At 41.4% G+C, this 20,267-nt stretch overlaps 1 protein-coding gene and 1 long non-coding RNA gene across 3 annotated transcripts; one reads left to right on the top strand and one right to left on the bottom strand.

The window, feature by feature from the left end:
* Positions 1-6: 6 nt before the first annotated feature.
* LOC135484066 (uncharacterized) lies at positions 7-1,952 on the bottom strand. The gene is made up of 3 exons (XR_010446419.1): positions 1,651-1,952; positions 1,053-1,155; positions 7-305 (listed from the first exon to the last, which is right to left on the bottom strand). It is a non-coding gene; the product is annotated as an uncharacterized LOC135484066 (long non-coding RNA).
* A 222-nt stretch (positions 1,953-2,174) lies between these two features.
* Positions 2,175-19,714, top strand: LOC135484064 (uncharacterized). Of its 2 annotated transcripts, XM_064765155.1 has the most exons (11): positions 2,175-2,294; positions 2,709-3,263; positions 3,560-3,777; positions 4,614-4,764; positions 5,323-5,523; positions 5,881-6,003; positions 6,514-6,733; positions 7,120-7,224; positions 7,483-7,562; positions 8,807-8,878; positions 9,957-19,714. In XM_064765155.1, the coding sequence occupies exons 2-11, from the start codon at positions 2,781-2,783 to the stop codon at positions 12,651-12,653; spliced, it is 4,350 nt and encodes a 1,449-aa protein (XP_064621225.1). In that variant the 5' UTR covers positions 2,175-2,294; positions 2,709-2,780; the 3' UTR covers positions 12,654-19,714. The 2 variants fall into 2 exon arrangements, with proteins under 2 accessions (XP_064621225.1, XP_064621226.1); XM_064765156.1 differs by lacking the exon at positions 8,807-8,878.
* The last annotated feature ends 553 nt before the right edge of the window (positions 19,715-20,267 follow it).

Below are 20,267 nucleotides of genomic sequence, written 5' to 3'. Positions count from 1 at the left end.
AAATATTTACAAAATATTATATGTTATATAGATTAGGTGAATTTGATTGTTCTACTGATGTCCTGCATCATAAGTTGATACTACCATCAACTGTTCAATTTTTAAAGTGTTGCCATTAGATTTTCCTGGAAATGTGGCATCTTCGAATTTGAATGCTTTTGATTTCTTTTCTGTTGGCTTGGTACCCATACGTCATGCTTGGGGAACCTCAGCTTGGGCCGAAGCCTTGCTATACTCTTCTGGTCTGTAGTGAAGGTAGAGAATATCCACTGTAAATCGTGCCGTGTAAATTAGGAAATTGGCCACTGAAAAAAAGTTAAAACCACAGTAGAGTGAAAAATGGAACGAAATGGAACCTTTTAGCCTAACTGATAACGCTATAGATCGATGCACTTGATTGGGAACAACATTTACGAAGACTTCCCATCACGTCACGTTACACTAATGTAAAAATGCATGGTGACGTGACGACGATCAACACCACGTTATGTAAACGTTGTTCCCAATCAAGTGCATGGATCTATAGCGATGTCCAAACCGCCTCTCAAGACAAGCGGAAATCATTATTAGAGGACAGTGTGGTGGTGAATAGGCACATTATCCTCCAGGCCTCCTAAATCAAGTTGTCATTTCAAATGAAAATTCTATTCAGTTTCACTATTTTTCCTTGGTGGTCTGTATAGTACATTCAAAAGGACAAACTTAAAATAAATCAACTTGCAATCAGGTCATCTTTTGATGTAGGCCATAGGGTTGAAGTGAATGGCAATACTCCACTTCAAAGATAATGCACATTTATTCAGCAGCTGTCAAATGAAAATGTGTGTCTCATCTTGAATTCAAACTACAGTGAAACCTCCCTTAGTTGACACCTCTCTACTAAGGACAACTCCTCTATTAAGGGCACTAGTTTCAGTCCCAAGTTGGTTGTTTCCATTCAATTTGACCTCTCTAAGTCTAATCGGGACACCTCTCTATCAAGGACAGCACTTGTCAGTCCCGAGGTAGTCCTTATTAGAAAGGTTCTACTGTACCAGCTATTGCCTACTTACATATTGCTGCAATGCCATATCTTGGCAAGTTGCCACGAATTCCTTTTTGAGTAACGTAAACAAGGCCTAGCAGGGAACTGTAACACGCTACTATATGAAGACACTAGAAAAGAAAATGAGAAGAATTGACAGGCCCAACCAGTTCATGAGTGGGGCATTTATGGTCTATACTGATCCGACTTTGTTTCTGTCTCCGTCTGCCAACTGAGATGACTTTCTCTTGGTTGGGACACCATGTCCTTTTATTTGCTTGGCGCTCACTGAGACTGACTGGCCAATTCTGTGCATCAGCTGGTTCAATATCAAATAGCACATAGCACTTATGGTTTCATGGTTGTGCCTCGACGTGATTGTGTGTGACTGTGATTGAAATGATTGATAAAGACTTGGAGATTGTATAATTCATTCAGTATGTCCATTACCGACAATAAACATCGGTCCTCATCAAAATCACAGGCGCCTATGCTGATTGCTGTGGGCTCCACTGAACCAGTGGCAGTGATGAGTGAACCCATATTACGAAGGGCCTAACTATCAGGAGACAGGACAGAGGACTACCCTGTACCCAAGAAGGCCAAGCCTACAAATGCTGACTTACCAATACTGCTACAGACAATGGCTGGGTCGTGTATTCAGTTGTTTCTGTAATGGCATAGTTGATAACATCGTAAACCACGGTCACAAAAAGGAAGATACAAAGTGCAACAGATATGAAAATATACCACTCCTTTTTGCTAATTGCACTAAAGTTTATACAATAACGGCATGGTTTTGCCATTCCATCTGCTCTTCAGATTCATGAGATTGTCGTTCGAAAGACAGCTCTCATGAAGAGACAAAGGCACAATCTGTCTTAACTAAAACAGTTGTTGATTTTCCAAATTCCGAGGCAGACTTTCATTCCTGATGAACTCCATCATGCCATTCATGCATCAATGCAGCCATGAACAACAAAGACACAACGACGTCAAACGTGACGGACATCGTCGACGGGACGTAGCGCACTGTTCAAAAGTGTCGTTTTCATTGTTGAAGACAACGTCAAGACGTCACGATTGTCCTCGGCCACTGCCGCGGCCGACAAAGAAATCATTGGAAAGTTTATCAAAGCGACAATAACAACTATGGTGGAAAAAAATTAACAAAAAAGGACTAATTTGCTCGGAAAAACACCCTTATTTTTGTATACTTGTGGCAACAATGGCTTTTTAAACTATTCCAACTAATAATTCAATACCTAAGGTGACTTTTGATACTTTAGATAGTATTTATTTCCTTTTAATAGCTCGATAACGGAACTTGAAGTGTGAGCTCACCTTTCAACTGTCCTCTGTCTGTCCTGTACATTTTGTGTATAAATGTGTGTATGCTCTGTACATTTCTGCATACTGTCCATTATTGACGGTGGCCTCAGTGCTTGAAAAGTCAGCTGGACGAAGGATAACTATGTCTAGCAACTCATGCTGCCGCCGGGCGTACCCTGACAAAATCCTCGTGTCAAAGGCTGATCTACTCCTCCTCTTGGCCAGCTGCTGAGCTGGGGCCTTGTATTTGTAGTACAGTACAAGCCGCAGTACACCCTACCTCCCCTAACCAAGTCACAGAAAATTGGAAAATTAGATGTGCTGAGATTGATGTCTTCGCTTCCTGTTTCAGGTCACGTTGTCGTATTTTACACTAGACCAGCCAGATATGTAGGACGTTCATCAGGAGGGGGTTGCCAGTAGCATGTCCACCCCACAGAACAATAATGGGCCTGGGCAGCAGTGGCCAGGGGACAGCAAGGCAGATACGAAATTGGCCATGGAAAGAAAGGAGAAGACCAACAAGGCTAATGACAGAAACAAACGGCCGCTGAGTTCAAGTTCAGGGTCTTCCTCCTCCTCCTCACTACCTCGCCATACGAGCAAAAAGTCAGCTGCAGCAATGTCAGTGTCAGATCCAGGTCCTTGGTCATCTCTTGTGGGGGAGTCGCCAAAGAAAGAGGTCTTACCGGAGCCGACTCAGATGGATACCGTGAGTGACGATGAGTCTCAAGCAGACACGGAACCTCCGCCAGACATGGAACCTCTGTTGGAGGAGTCTGATCAGTCGGAGTATGCGTCGAGACTTGAGCAGTCTGATAGCTCGCAGTGTATCACCGACAAAGTTGTGAATGAGATCTTGATCACGGAGAGAACTTATGTGAAAGACCTTGAGGAAATCATTGAGGTGAGAAATAAAGTTTAAACATATATTGCATTACAGGAGCAGAACCAGCTGAATTTTGGGGTTAATGTGGATGTTAAGAAGCTGACCCATGTCTGCACAACTTTGAATTGGATATTGATGGTCAAGAGACAGTGTCTATGCAGAAAAACCAGAAAGTACCTCTATCTCAATTACATGTATATCTGATACGAACTTTGTGAGGTTGTTATGTGACCACCCGAATCATTGATTTATTAAGATAAGTATCTTGACGGAAAGTTTGTGTATCTCTTCTAAATATTTTCCTTTTATTCCAGGGCTACTTGGATTATATCATTCACAACCCGGAGTTACCGCTGACCTCAAAGCAGGTCAGCGAGCTTTTTGGGAACATTGAGGATATCCATAGCTTCAATAGCACACTGTTAGAAAAGCTAGAAAACTGTGACATGTCCCCTGCTCTTATTGCCCAGTGCTTTGTTGATCACAATGAGGGATTCTCAATATACACAAATTACTGTACGAATTATCCAAGGTAAGTAACTTTAGTATTTTGATCACAAAAAAAAATATGTTTGGTGGTATGATCTTTATATCAAAAGACTTTGGAATTTTTTTTTCTGGCTTCTTGTGTTACTCTAATTCATTCATTTGAACAGTTGTGAAGTAGCTTAACTTGAAAGTACAGGTAGACCTATGGAAAGGACACCCTTGGGCTGTGGACAGACAGATATTTGCGGCTTGCCCTTGAGAGAGAGGTGTCCTGATAACAGTTGTCAAATTTAAAGTGATTGACCAATTTGGGACCGAAATCAGAAGACAGGAAAAAGTAATCTCAAATGCTTCTTGTCTAATCTGCGGGAATTGCCGAATCGTCACTGGATAGATTGCAACTTATCCAGAACCGTGCTGCACGTATGGTCACCAGGACCAAACCATGCGAACATATTACCCCGATCCTGATGCAACTACACTGGTTGCCAGTTCGGAAACGGATTGAGTTTAAATTGATGGTGTTCACATTCAAGGCTGTGAACGGCCTGGCGCCTCTCTACATCAACGAACTTATTTGTCCGCACACCACCGCCCGATCACTCCGTTCTGAGGCACGGCATCTTCTTATCGAGTGTCCATTCCGGCTGGTAACATTCGGGGCAAGGGCATTCTCAGTGCATGCCCCTCGAATGTGGAACTCACTAGGCCATGACCTGAGGAAAGAAACTGACTCCATCACCTTCCAAAAAAACTTGAAAACTTTCCTCTTCCGCGAGCATTTTGGAGTGTGAGCGCTTTTGAAGATTGTATTCAGTGGGAAAGGCGCTACAAAAAAGATAATTTCATTCATTCATAATCTATTTATCCTCTTTGTAGCTGTATGTCAACCCTGACCACCTGTATGGGCGAGAAGGAGATAGCCGATGCATTTCGCGAACGACAGCGGGCTTTACAACATGCGTTGCCTCTGGGGTCTTATCTGCTCAAGCCAGTTCAGAGAATCCTCAAATACCATCTCCTGCTCCAGGTGAGCTCTGAACCAGTTTTGTTCTGCAGAAAACAACGTGATATTCCACTTGCATAAGGGAGGAGGAAGCTATTTGTGACCCGCCATGGCAAAATGAGTCGCATGTCGCTCCGAGCTTGACATGTTGAGACGGACTGGTTGTTCATTTCACTATTGTCTGCCTTTTGTGAAATCTGAGTATATCAATTTCTTCTATTATGTCCTGGTGTCATTTTAGGCTCATCTTCTGTGCGACATGCAATTCATTTTGCCGTGGTGGGTCACATTTGACCTTTAAGTTGTTTGTCTTGACAGCTTCAGACACCCGGCTTCTTTTCTTCCAATGTTCACTTATTTACGGATGCCTGCCACTACAGCTTATTCAAGCCTGGTGACTTCAACCTCGTCGAGACGCACCCAGCTCAGATAAGCCTATTGTACCTTGAAATGAGGATCTTGTGGGAAAGTGAAATGTTCTCAAGCAAGCTCTTTGATAGAAGTTTCAGTTACATAGCCATTGCTCATCATTAGCTTTATCTATCTGTACATCTCTTTGATATCTTCTCTCTGTTCCTTCAGAGTATGCTGAACAACTCGGATGAGAACTCCCCCGATTATGCGACGATAAAAGATGCATTCGACAGCATGACAGGGATGGCCCAGCACATCAATGAGATGAAGAGACGCCACGAAGATGCTGTACGCATCCAAGAAATTCAAAGTATTCTGTACCAGTGGCAAGGCGAGGACCTTACAACATATGGTGAACTGCTTTTAGAGGTAAGAACATTGTGTCCATTTTAATTTTTAATCTACAGTAGAACCTCACTAGTACTTTAGTGCTGTCCTTAATAGACAGGTTTCCTGATTAGCGAGGTCAAATTGAATGGAAAAAACATATTTGGGACCAAAACTAGTGTCCTTAATAGAGAGGTTATGACAGATTTTGCCAGTCTTAACTGGTGGTATTACATTAGTTAAGCCCTCTGGAGTTTGACAGAGTGTCCTGGTTTATTTTCTCAAAGCTGCATCAAGCAAATATTATCTGCATAACTGACTTACATGTTAAGAGATCATTCTGTTAATTTGTCTTCATTTCGTTTGATAGTAGTTCATTCCTGTTTCTGATTGTTTAAGGATTCATTCAAAATGCACGGTGCTAAAGGTCATCGCCATCTGTTCCTGTTTGAGAAGGCCATGTTGATCACCAAGAGGAAGGAAGATGGCACGCAATCGCTCATCTGTAAAGATTGTATAAAGGTAAGATATGTTTTTTGGTCCTTAGTGTATCTACCAATGGTTCTAGTACAAAGTGTGCAGGCGCAGTAAGTGACCTTTATTGTCCATAGAGGCAGTCTTCAATGGCTTGTTTGGGGCCTGTCCATAAAAAGCGTACCCGCCTAATTGCCAGTTTACTCTTTGGGATAGATCCTCCTCACCCCCTGTACGAACCTTTTTGCTGTAGTACCATACGCACTTTACGTACAACCCGTCAACCGCTCTGTTAGACATAACTCATCCTCCAACTGCAAGTTTCAGAATGCTGATATATTCCCTCATTTTCAGAAGTGTGAACTAGGAAGGTCAATTCGATGAGTACTTTAGTCTAGCGTTGATTTTACATCATAATTTTTGTAGGGCAGATCATAACATAGCCTATTATTGAGGGTAGCCTGTTCCACCAAAATGTGGACTGCATGTTAACCACGTTAAAATTGCAAAGAGTGATAAAAAAGATCAAAATTGTAAAAGTTGTGATCTCTGTTTCAGTGCTCCAATCTCATGTTGATCGAGAGCATTCCTAAGGAACCCCTGAGCTTCCATGTGATTCCATTCGACAATCCCCGTCTTCAGTACACGATGCAAGCGAAGGATCTCGATCACAAGCGTAAATGGTGTCACGAAATTAAACGCTTGATTCTTGAGAATTACAGTGCCGTCATTCCTGAGAAAGCCAAGGCGTTGGTCATGATGCTGGGAAATGAAAAAGGTGTGTGGAGTTTTCTTCTTGGCTATTTCTTATGCAAATCAGTGATGAGGTTTTACTAAAAGTGTACAGATCGTCAAGTCAAGCTGAGATCTGATATAATCTGGGTGACATGAGTATTAAGATCACTGTAATGGATTGGATAATCTTATGACAAGTCGAAGTAGATGTTGCTAGACAAGATATCTGTGCCCCTGGACAGAGTTTGTCTGTGTGGTATCACTCAAATGATTGTTGTTATAAAGCCAAATTTATATATAGCATGGTCGATAATGTGTAAAAAGTTTCTTATGTATTTCTCTTTGATAGTGCATTTTTAAAAACATTTCTCTCAAATTGAAATAAGACGAGATGTCGATTTTTGCATTTGAGCTCTTCATTTGTTTCAGAGAAAGAATCGACTCGTGAGCATGCCGACACGAAACGTCACGCAGCTCCAGAATATCTCGAGAAGAGACGCGGTGCTAGGAGGAAGTCGGGTACTTTTATACCAGGTGAGCGGAACAGATTTATTTGTTGCATTGGGTCAGTAATTTTAAGGGGGGGGGAGGGGGGCAGCTGACAATATTGTCTCATTGTAACATAGCTTGCCTCTGAATTTGGACCATGAGATTTCTTTGATGAAAATCAGATTTGAGTACGAGTAACTTCGATATGAGCATATCGAGACTGGTTTTCACATAATTCAGGCATCTGTATTAATTTCTAGCAAAGTGTAATATTCTTTCTCTAATCCTTCCTTATCTTTCTAGATTTTGTCCTGAAATCTCAGAGAGGAAAGAAGGGCCAAAGAAAGCCGGGATCAGAATTTTTCTTACCAAGTCCTAAAAATGTAAGTATGGCTGTGTATCAGCAATTTGAATCGACTTAATATGCTTTCTGATTCATTGTGCAAAGAAGTGTCAAAATATATGAACATACATGTTGTGGTAATAAGTTGTGTGCACATAATGGCAGTAAGATATTGTAGTCAATTTAGTCAGTAATGTCAAGCTTATATGTAACTCTGTCTAATTTTGTTCATCATGCTTTTGAGTGAATTGCGTTGTTTGTAGAAAGAATCCAGATATTGAAAGGAAGATCCATTAGTTTGTGTTGTCTAAAGTCACCATTGTGAAATCAATAATTCGTCATCTCATCCTAATGTCATTCTATTATCATGGTAACTTCACATATTTCATCTAACTAGCCTCTCTAGCCCTGCACATCTCGGCATGTGTGCAGCACAAGAAAAGCCAGAAACACACCCAGGTCCTCAAGAGGATTCCTGCACATCCTAAACACTTTCAGTGCACCTGTACCATGACACAGCTCATGCATGATGAAACATTCTGATGAACACTCTATACTTCATCTGATTAGGAGTTGCTCTATAGAGCCTGTGCAGATGACTCAGTCACAGTGAAATCCGCCAGCGAGATATCAAATTACGTCATTGGCCCATGTGGCACACTTTCTTGTTGTGGTCAAGTGCAGAGTGGCAATGTCAATCATGACATCATCCACATGTGGCACATTTGTTGTTGACATTGGCTGGTAATAGAAGACCGAGGCCGCCTGTCACACATGGCACCAATGCACTAGCTCTATATCACAACACCAAGACCTCTAAAACATCTAGAACCTTTAGCTGTACACAAGATCCAAACATAACCTGACAAGAAATGGTACACCCAGTACCTCAACAAGACATTGTTTGTAAAAAACACCAGTTCAGGACTTTTTCTCTCCAGAGATCAGATGCACATACTCCCAAAAATGCATTACTTTAATACTCCTCGGAGGATTTTGAATCTACGCATTAGTGGGAACAAAATATCCGGATGTTGTATTCAGTTATGCATGTGCATTGCTACAAAACAGAGGTAACCAAGCAGTCACCAGTCAAGGTATATTGTATACCTATTCATGCATAACTGGAACAGAATCTGGAAATTTTCTTCAGACCTCTGGTAACTCAGTGTTCATTCAAAGCCTGTAAGGATAATTGTATCAATTGCTTCTTTTGCTGAACTGTTGTTAGTATATTATAATTTTCGTAATATTCATGATTTTTTTTCACCACGTTTTGTTTAGTCTCCTCCGTTGAGGCGGAAGATGAGCACACCTAATATAAAGATTCCTCCGCTCGTTCTTGATCCCATCAAGGTGTGTGCAATCGTAAAATTCTGTTTCTTCCATCCCGTTTTGCGCAAATTCGATGTTGGCTTTGTGTCTCCATGTCGTCTGTTATCTCAGCTTAGCATCGTTGCTTCTGCTGTTTGACAGCCACGACATCCATCAGGATGGCGTCGTCGTTCCCTTAATTGGGCGTCGTCGTCTTTTGTCTGCTTACCTGTGCACCTTGCATCGTGTCCCTGCATGCAGAAAGTTGCACAGAATCTTCTCATGCTTTTGCACGCCGTTGCACACAAACTTTGTAAATGTTTCACCTTACAAATTGCAATACATCGACCTGCACTTTAATTAGTTACTGTGCTGCGATGGTTTGGGGTTCCGATCAAGTTTTGAATACTGGTAAAGTTTCACTAAGTTCTTGAAAGAGTCTAAAATGTATAAAAGATTTTGTCAGAAAATGAAAATGATGGAAAGAAGCCCAAGAATCACTGTTTTCACTATCTACAGGACAGACTTTCATCAAGTGCATTTCTTCTCTTCATGTATCTAACATAAGACCTCCATTCATATGTTCATTCTACACGTTCTACTAACATTCCGCCATTCTGATGTAACATTTTGCCATTATGATAGTCTTCTATCTTTAAAATGTATTGCCAGCATGTTTGTTTCTCTTGCATATCTCAGGCATTACGAGTTGTATGCAAAACTTCCCTTTAGTTAGTGCTACAGACACCAAACGCTGAATCCCAACTCCTCAGTCCTTTTGCTTGAATGAGATCCATTAAAAAAGGCTTATTTAAACTAAACCGTGGTTCTGATGATATCCCTCTTTTGTAAATTGTGTTATGTCGGACGCATGTGAGCAGTGATTCTATTGGAACTAGCGCTATGACTATGTAAGGCTTATTTATCTATTTGTATTTGCAAGTACCTTTGAATTGTTCAGTGTCCTCAGAGTCTCGAATGTGGCATGGAAGAGTGTTCCATAACCGCGGTCCATAGCTTTTGAAACTGCGGTCACCAAATGCATGTTCCACTGAGTCATAAAAGGTTATGCAGGTGGCTAATGATAAAGTCATATTCTAAAACTCTGTTGTTATTTCAGGATGAGGACTCCACTGTTACACTACGTGGGCGGACGGGAAAGAATCGGGAACGGCCACGAAGCAAGAGCATTGACTACGGCATGAACTTGCTGCACTTCAGGGATCGCGGGGAGAAGAAACCTGAGAAAAAGTCGCCGGGGAAAGAAGCAGCGGAAAGTGCTGAGAAGACCAATAAACCGACACATTTGGATGTTACGCCAATACGCGGCGCGTACGGTGGGAGAGCCAGGCACGCGAAACGGCATGCAAGTTTCAGGTTTGCCACAGCAGTTAATCGCGTTGACTCCAACTCTTTTGGTGAGGATTATCGTCAGAAATATCACGGTCAGATCAAAGAGGAGATGAGTAGTTCGATGGAGAGTTTAGACACCGACTTTGATTCTGACATGGATGCAATGGAGACCTCGCAGCGCTCCGGTAGTCTGCGGACCGTCCCTTCTGCTGAGGGGAGGCTGCAGACGGTTTCTGATGATGAGTACGTGACCTTGATGGATGAAGGTCAGAGTGCAAGGTCACAGCTGGGGACAGAGTGTGATTCCGAGGATGATTACATGACTTTGCGTTACAGTGCCTCCCTTCAAAATACTGCTGCAGCAGCGGCAGGGGGGCATCGCGACCGATCTGGGGATTACGTTGAGATTGACTTTTCGAAATATCTAATGGATAGATGGAATGGTGCTATGGGGAGATCTGGGGACAAGGATGACAAGAATGGGAACAAGAGTGATGACGGTGCTGCCTCTGATAGCTCTGGGAAGGGTGTGTATGACAATGTGACATTTGGCGATGCCTACCGTAGACATATGGCTGGCGTAGCCGCGAGTGTTAAGAAAACTTCGAAAACGAGTGATAGATCGGAATCACCTATTTGGAATCTCAATAATAGTAGCCAAGAATCGCTGCCTGGTAGCTCAAAACAGGGAAAGGCTCACAAATCAAGGACTCTCTCCTTTACTGATGACTTTAACAGGAAACCGTCAGTAAATCGCTCGCATTCATTCTCGGGAATGCATAGTGTGAATACCGAGACTCCCGTACGTCTGACTTCTACACCACGATTGTCTCTCTCATCCCTCTTCCAATCAAAGACCAAGATAAGTCCACGCAGGGAAAAGGATTTTCGGCCACCATTATCTCCACAGAAATCATACTCCGAAGGCCTGCGGTCCTTGAGGACGACTATCAGCGAGCTGTACCATACTCTTCCAAACTTGCGTTCCAAGTTACACAGCCAGTCTGAAGATGAACTGGCGTCAAATCGTAACAGAGACTTCCGTCAGTCCTGTAGCGCAGAATGTAGCCCCGATCACCGGCCGCAGCCGTTCTTCATAAGCCCACCACTGAATTGGGAAACGGACTCCCCGATGACAAGTACGGATGATGTGCGTCCTAGTCCAGATATCTGGAACGATCTGGAGGAATACATCGCTAACACTTCCGATGGGCCGCTGCTCCCTAAGTTCCCGATTCCAGAAGTTGCGCTGGAAGAGGGAGAAGAGCTTTTCCCACCACCAGATTTAGCATCTGATGCGACCAGCCTGACTGGATCTGGGCGGTCTTTGATGGGAACTCTTAAGACAAAGGTCACGAAGGTGAAATCTAAGATTAGCAATTTCCGCAGTAGTCGCCTCGGCAGTGATTCCCAGAGTGGATACCAGGTGAATAATGACGATGGTAGTGATTCTGATGCGTTAGCCGAACGAGAAAGACAGAGTAAATTGGTTTATCAACTTGCGCGTTCGTACAGTGCCAAATTGAGAAGAGAGAAGAAGGAACCAGGATTTCTTGCACGCCAGTTTCAATCGTTTAAGGAAAATAAGTTTGACAGTGCAAATGGTAAAAATGGTTCTAACAAACCAATCGAACTTGATACATACTTGCCGCGTCATCGACCGCCGCGACCTCAAAGTAATAATCGCGATATCATCATCGGTGCTGCGTCGGTGCCGTCTAGCACCATGCCGAGTAAAGAGTCGTCCCCCGAGAGGCAACTTTCATTGGCGTATCATGACATTGGGCAATCTAAATGTGAGGACTTGGGGACAATGTCAGATCCTGAGGGCGGGAACTTGGATACCGGTGAGGAGTTTATTCGAGGATTAGAAAGTTTAGTGGTGCCAAAAGTGTTGGAGTCTGGATCTGATTTTCGTAAAGATCCACCACCGAAATCCCGCCTACGTTGCCATGTTTCGTCAGGTGGTGGTGGCAAAGACGCTGGTAGCAGTTTTGACTCGGACTCTGGAGAGAAACCATGCCACCACCAGGGCTTGACGATCAAGGACACAATAAAGATGTTGGAGGAACGGAGCCAGAGTCGTGGTAACAAGCCCCCGTTACCGCGCGTCGTTGTCAACCGCCGGGAGAAAGGCCACATGATCAAGGAGCGTCTGCAAAAACTGGAATCGAATTGCAGTCCGGAAAGCCACCGGCGACGTAATTTCTACGAGAGGTACTACCACACGAAGTATGAATCGGACTCTGAGAGCATCCCGCGGAAGTCGAAGTCATCTGACAAGCTAGGGGAGCGGCGCACACGTTCAGCCGAGAGACATAAAGATCGGGTCCTGAATCGAACTCATAGCGATAACGATACGACCGGGGGAGACTTGTCTGACAACCAAGATCTGGATCCTGAGGTGCTTGCCGATAATTTGAGAGGTTATGTTCAGCAGGTTCTCGATAGATTTGAGTTCTGATTGTCGTAGAACAGGTTTAGTGCGGTCCATCCTGATATCGGTGGGTCAGACTTGCTACACACCATGCGTAGTCCCATCAATTGACTGTGAGGATAGACGTGCTATAACCTGTTAGTGTTAGAACAAGTATTGCATTGAAGTATTCCTATGCACTTTTAAGAAATAGCACCTTTTCATCATTGAGCTGGTTCAGTTTTCTTGCTGCTCTGGAAAACTCGAGAAAGTTCCTGGCTAAGTGAATTGAAGTACAAATGAAGAAACAGTCTTGACTCTCTGACCACCAGGTTGGAGGCTTTGAACCATTGCAAAACTTTGTGCCATTTACATGTCTTCCAGCTTTAAACATCTGAGAAAGCCACTCAGTTGGCTTAATTTGCCCAGATTGTGGCACAATTTCTTAACCTGATAAGTGTTTCTTATGAAATGAGTTATTTCTATCGTTTTGTTGTTCTTGGTGCTTAGAATTCCATTTTGTAGGCAGCTCTGATTGAAAAGGTACAAAAAAAACTTCTGCAATTTCATAAACGGGTTTTGAGTTAGGACAAACCAAAATATTTTTTCTAAGCCAGGGGGATGAGGAGTGATTATGTGCTCTACTATGTGTTATTTGATACGCCTGTTTTCTAATCCCAATGAAAAGGGCCAGCCATGACAACTATTGGCCAGCTAGCTCAGGAATTATGTCGGTGATGGTGATGACCAAAATGTTTATCATGGGACCATTCGCCATCAGTTTTGTAAGTTCCTCGTGTAAAAATGTGCCCCTTCCATCAATGATACCCAACATTGTGTTTTAAATCCTGACTATGCTGTATCAGAACATTTGTATCTGTCTGAGAATATTATCAATCACAGCGTCTTGGTGGAAGTTCTTTTTGTACCATTTTCTTCTCTAAACTCTTCTGTATTTTTATCAACTTCATCTAAAGGTCTGTGCCTTACTTGGTTTACATATAAATTTCCGTTATTCGTTGGGAATATCCCAAGTTCTCAATTATCCAGGGGAGATGAGACACAGACGTCAGACTTGAAAGAGGTGACAGTCATTTGCAAAAACATGCCATCACCCCACACATATACATGTACTTCATAATTAACCATAGGAACTACCATTTTGGCTGGAACTTGAAATCCTGAAGCAATCAGACATCCTTCAAAATGAAATGAATGCCCATTTAAAACCCTGGAGGCTGTTCTCAGGAAAACAAAGAACATGTATGTTTGCAAACTGCTCACGTCTGCAGGCTGTGACATTGACAAGGTCAGCAGAATTTGCCAAGCGGTATAAAGTGTCTTGTCTCTCCTCTGCCTCTGTAAGTTTTCCAGTTATATGAAATGTTCACAATTTTTCATTCGTTCACATCCGTTCTTTTGAATTTTTCAGACAAGTCCACTGGTTAGAGATGTAAAACCGGTATTTTATAGAAATCGTTGGCGACTCACACCTTCTTTGTCTATGGATACATGATGAGCGTGATAGAAATCGATTCCCTGTTAAAATTTGAACGTTTGAAAAAGTCCTGCATTTTGGAGAAATTTTGGATTTTCAGACCATTTTCCCTTCTCAAGTACCGCTCTAATCAATGGTATATCACCTCAAGTAATGTGGCATTGAAGGTGTTAGTGTCATTTGTAGATGGAGTGAAGTATCTAGTGCAGTCTCACCTAATACCACATGTCGTAAGAGTACAGCACAAAATAAATGGCACGGGAACTTGATTTTTTACTTCAGTTTTCTCATATCTTTTTAAAGCTTGTTTCAGTATATTGACTGAATTTATTTATCCTTGTTCAGGATGGATTTTTCTTGCCGTACCATCTCTTCCTTTAATTCCAGTGAATGATCGAGTGAATTTTACCAGTTTTACTGGATTTTAAACCTTCATTTTACATCAGTTTACTCCTTTATTTCTTTTTTGCATTCGAGTTGTTTTCCTCAATTTTTAATTGAATTTGCAATGTCGAGTATGTTGCATGATGAATACTTTAGAAGTATGTAAATGGTTTTGTGTATGAGAAGCTTTAGCATGAAAATCACCTTGAAGCTAAACCCATTGAAAACAGTTGATATGTAACAGACATTTGCTTCCTCTTTACAGTTGTCAGGAAAATAGAAATGCAACTGAATCTCAAGTTCAATTTCCTGGTCATTTTCTGTAAACTCTATCTCTTCTGAATGGGTTAGAATCTAAGCAAGTTGCCTGTTTTGAATTCCATCTGTTCCGAATGGGTCAAGTTTAAACACAACAAGTTGCCTGCTGCTCTGCACCTTGTTACGAATGAGACACAAATTGTTTTATATTTGGTTGAAACTCACAGAAAACGACATATCAGTTTATTGCAAAATAGAGATGTTTCTGTGAGTTTGAACCCATGGCCACCTAGTGGTTACTGTGATCATGCGCTACACCACCAATGTGTTCTAACATGCAATACTGTTGCCACCATTTTATAACTGTTTTGCAGAAAGGTAACTAGATGTTGTAGAATATACAACTTACAAGGTTTCATGTTTGTATGGAGACACAAGGTTAAATGTTCATATGGAGAATTTCCCACAGTACGTTTTAAAAGTATGTCCAGTTTTATTGAATTTTTAACTGATTTTCAATGAAAAACATTAGGTTAAAGGGAAAAATATTTGAATCTGAGGGGACCATTTTATGGTCTTATCATTCTATGTATTGAACAATCATTAAAATTTCAGTGAGATTGGACAGGAACTGTGGAAAGTAGAATTATAAATATTTTTTGGTACCATACATATAGCCTCGCTAGCTTAGCGGTACTGGTACGCGTAATGCTAATACCTATATGTATTTAACTAGCCTACAGTATTTGTGAACGGAATCGTGAAGTAAAATGTATCGTTGGCAATGTTTTGGTTATGATCTTGTGGAGAGATGTATCGATGTCACATGTTCTGTAAAAACTGTAAAAATGTGTATAGTCTTGTTGATCAAGCACAAGTTAGACGACGGAGGCGGATGGATACTTTTATCCGGCGCCTGGCACTGAACTTAGATAATGTGCAATGTATTTGGTAAACAATTGCTTGTTTTTAGTGCTACATATGACATTTTTGTATGTTTTGTGATTTTGGAGCAGTTTGTTCTAATACATGTATCCTGTGAGGATATGTTCTCATGCTGATGATTCAGATTTATACTCTGGTTACGGTCCACTCTAGATTTGCCAAAATCCTTTGTGGCTGGAGAAATTTAGGGGCGAAACGAACTGAATTTTTAAAGTACCTTTGACGCCTTGAAAATATTTTGTCACAAGATTTGAGCAAAGCTATCGAGCCCTGTTTTAAACCTGTATATCAATCGGAATCACGACCGTGATATTGTGAAATTGAGTAAATTTGGGTATTGCATCAAGGGATGTTTGAATTACGAATGAAAATCTTCGATGATGAAATGGGAAACGATGGCCGCGTTGATAATTTGGTATGTGCATGCAAAGCAAGGCTGAATGTTTTAACAGTGCGTGTTGGGCTTGAACCATGCGTGGTTTGTGAAACCACTGTAGCTGCTTTCTTGTTTATTTTTTGCGCTTGGATAAATATCACAATAAAAATGGCCAGGGCCATTGTGCTCACCTCATGTGGAGGAAAGATGGATAAAGAGCATGGTATTGTGTCATGTAGTGTTAGGTTTGATGTAGGTCCAAGCAATTACAATTTCCCCAAAATGGCCAATTTACAATACATTCGACCTCTGTGACCTTGAAAAGTAGGTCAAATCAAAGAAGACCCGGGTGACACATTGAATGGTTGTTAGAATTAGATGTACCTATGATATAAAATTGGTGCCAATCGGGCAAGTCATTACTAGGAATAATGGCATTTTGAAGAATTTATGATTTGGCCCCCTCCCTGGAGGCCAAACGGCAAATCAGATCGCACCAAACTTCGGTACCTGAGATCACCTGACCAAGGGGTACATGTGTACTTAATTTGTGATCAATAGTCATTGCAGTTAAGAAACGTGCCATAGTTACGGCCTGACGGCGAATTTACGCCATTTGACCTCTGTGACCTTGACAAGAAGGTCAAATTAAAAACCTGTGTGACATATACTGTATGGTGGTAAGTTGTACCCATGATATCAAATTGGTGGCAATCGGGCAAGAAGTTAAGGAATAATCACATTTTTAAGGTTTTTGGATTTTGCCCCCTGGTGGTCAAGTGGTGAATCATATTGGACCAAACTTCGGTCCCTAAGATCACCTGACTAAGGGGTAAATGTGTACCAAATTTGGTATCAATAGCCATTGCAGTTTAGAAACGTGCCATCGTTACATCCTAACGGCCAATTTACACCATTTGACCTCTGTGACCTTGAAAAGAAGGTCAAATCGAAAACCCGGGGGATATATGATGCACCTTTGCTAGAAGTACCTACCATATTTTTTTCAAAATTTCCCGACTACTATTAAGGGAGATATTGCATATTTTCACTTTTAACGTTTGGCCCCCTGGTGGCCAAACCATGAAACGAATCGGACCGAAACTTGGTCTCCAAGGTGTCATTACATAAGGGTACATGTGTACCAAGTTTCAACTCAATAGCTCTAACAGTTACGAAACGTGCCCTGCTAACGGACGACGGACGACGACGACGACGACGACGACGGACGACGGACGCCACGGTATGGGATAAGCTCACCTCTGCTAAGAGGTGAGCTAAAAATGTATCCATAAAATCCAAATTATAATGCATCACATAATGCTTTGGATAAATTTCACAAAAATGTGTCCATAAAATCCAAATTATAATGCATCACATAATGCTTTGGATAAATTTCACAAAAATGTGTCCATAAAATCCAAATTATAATGCATCACATAATGCTTTGCCAACATGCGTGCTGCATTTTTAAGGTGTAATGCATGTTGAATATCTATGGTTGACTTTACTAATCGGGGCCCGGTTGTTCAAGATAAGTTTTGTCACTGAAAGCCTGGCATTAAATTGGCACTTGGAGTTACACCAGCATTGGTGACAAAACTCCCCTTGAACAACTACAGTAAAACCTCTCTATAAAGGACAGCATCGGGACAGACAAATGCTGTCCTTAATAGAGAGGTGTCCTGATTAGAGAGGTCAAATTGAATGGAAACAACCAATTTGGGACCAGAACAAATAGTGTCCTTGATAAAGAGGTGTCCTTAATAGAAGTGGGAGGTTCTACTGTACATTGTAGGCCCATTTTATCCCAGTATATATCGGTAACCATTCTGTCCTTTTATTTCCCAACATATCAATTATTTGCTGAATTTTTTTCCTTGGAAGGTGTTAACCAGGAACTTGGGGCCGCACTTTTTATACATCTTATATTTTGGCTAACGCAAGCCTAATTCACAGGATGGGTCCATTCTGGTTGGGGTTTTTTGGGGGTCTCATTCTTTCAAAAGCCCCATAGTTATACCTTACATATCAACATGACAATCATTTATGATCATGAATATACTGAAATCAAAATGTTGATACTTCAGGGTCTTCAAATGAGTTTTTCAGAAATCATGCCTTTATGAATTTGCAACCTGATTGCAATGCATTGGATATTGGTTCACACAAGGGGATAACGCTGAATGCATAATTTCAGTTCTAAGTTAAATTTCTATATAACAGTTATTTCTTGGCATTTATACTGTGCTTATATTCATCTAGTTTTCACTTGAGTTGATCTCTGTAACATTAGAATTCACCAAGCTTGAATCCAATGAGATATCCTGACAAACGGTCATACTAAAACCGAGAGTATTGCATACTGGTACATAGGTTAGATTCACTTGCGAGTATAAGGTTTTAGTGCCTTATGAATGGAGGATCTGGGATCTGGGAAAAATACCTGTGTTCAGTTGCTTTTGAAAGATTTATGTCATCTTGGGGGAAACGTTACTATGGTTACTATACTCTGTATCTAATTTTAGTATCCTACATACTCACGCATACTGTAGCCATTTCACGTATGTTATGAATATATCTATCATTATATTTAATTTATTTTCAGTGCTATGCAGGGAACATTGCACACCTATTTATTGTGTTCCTTTTTGATAGAATTTTGATTATTTTGGTAGTAATTCAGCTGCTCGTACATGTATTAACTGCTAAGTCATCAATTTTCATGACTTTAAATCGACTCACTATCATTGCTATATGTATCATAATATAAGCTGCAATTGCGAAACTGCTCATAAGCAGACACATTAGATATACATGTATTGTAAATGGATGAACTACACTGCTTCACGACAGAACACTACATAAGTCCACTTGGAGTATCAGAAATGCTGTCAGAATCTGCTGAAGTTTTTTTCTAGAATCGTGTTCAAATCTGCATAAAGCTTCCATGGCTTGTGCTTGTTTTTCTGTCTTTGGCATTTCACCCTGGGAAATAACAATTCTTAACACCAGGCATTACGAGCCAAATCCAGGTTCCAAGTCGGATATACAGTCCGAATCACAATTGACATCCCTGGTGCGTCATTGGCGCGTAACTCATGTACGTTGCGCGTCACTGACCCAAAGCAGGACGGAGGTCAGTTGTGATTACCTGGAGACACCAATTGGACCCACTTAGCTCCTGCCTATAGTCCCCCTTAGATAAAGTGATTGTCTACAATTCACATGAGATACTCCAAAGGCTTGTTGACACTAGTTCACTTACCAATAAGACATTGAAATCAGAGTAAGGAATAGAAAGACCAGGGGATTGATCACATGGTGTAAGTTTTGTAGTTGAATTTAACGTTATAGTGTACCAAAATAAAGGCCTCATCTTTTTCGGGGTACATTCAGCATTTCTCTTGAATGGTCTTGATGTTTAAATCATCAATATCGAAGAGAGAAGTTTCGTGTCTGCTCTATTGACTTGCGTCATCACACTTTTTGTGCCAACACTCATAAAATGTAGCTTATAGAATGACCTCAAAACCTGTTACTGGAATGAACGAGGTCTTCATTTCATTTATAACCTTTCCACGGCGCCTGTACCATTTATATACAATTTTTATTGAATTTATTAAATAGCCATACTTTCTGTATAGATCTCTTGTCTCAAGCTCTCATTCATTACAACCTGTTGTTTCGATTTTGAAATGCAGGTGAATCTGCCCAGGGCTACATTGACATGGAGCAAGTGATGTCACAGGAACTCAATAGAATCTATCTGTCTGTCTATCTATCCCACAGCCATGCAGGTGAATCTGCCCCGGGCTACATTGACATAGATCAGGTGATGTCACAGGAACTCTCAATAGAATCTATCTGTCTATCTGTTCCACAGCCATGCAGGTGAATCTGCCCTGGGCTACATGGACATAGATCAGGTGATGTCACAGGAACTCTCAATAGAATCTATCTGTCTGTCTATCTGTTCCACAGCCATGCAGGTGAATCTGCCCCGGGCTACATTGACATAGATCAGGTGATGTCACAGGAACTCTCAATAAAATCTATCTGTCTGTCTATCTGTTCCACAGCCATGCAGGTGAATCTGCCCCGGGCTACATTGACATAGATCGGGTGATGTCACAGGAACTCTCAATAGAATCTATCTGTCTGTCTATCTGTTCCACAGCCATGCGGGTGAATCTGCCCC

This window comes from Lineus longissimus, chromosome 3, assembly GCF_910592395.1.
Source record: "Lineus longissimus chromosome 3, tnLinLong1.2, whole genome shotgun sequence".
Lineage (NCBI taxonomy): Eukaryota > Metazoa > Nemertea > Pilidiophora > Heteronemertea > Lineidae > Lineus > Lineus longissimus.
This window is presented reverse-complemented; position numbering and strand designations above follow the sequence as displayed.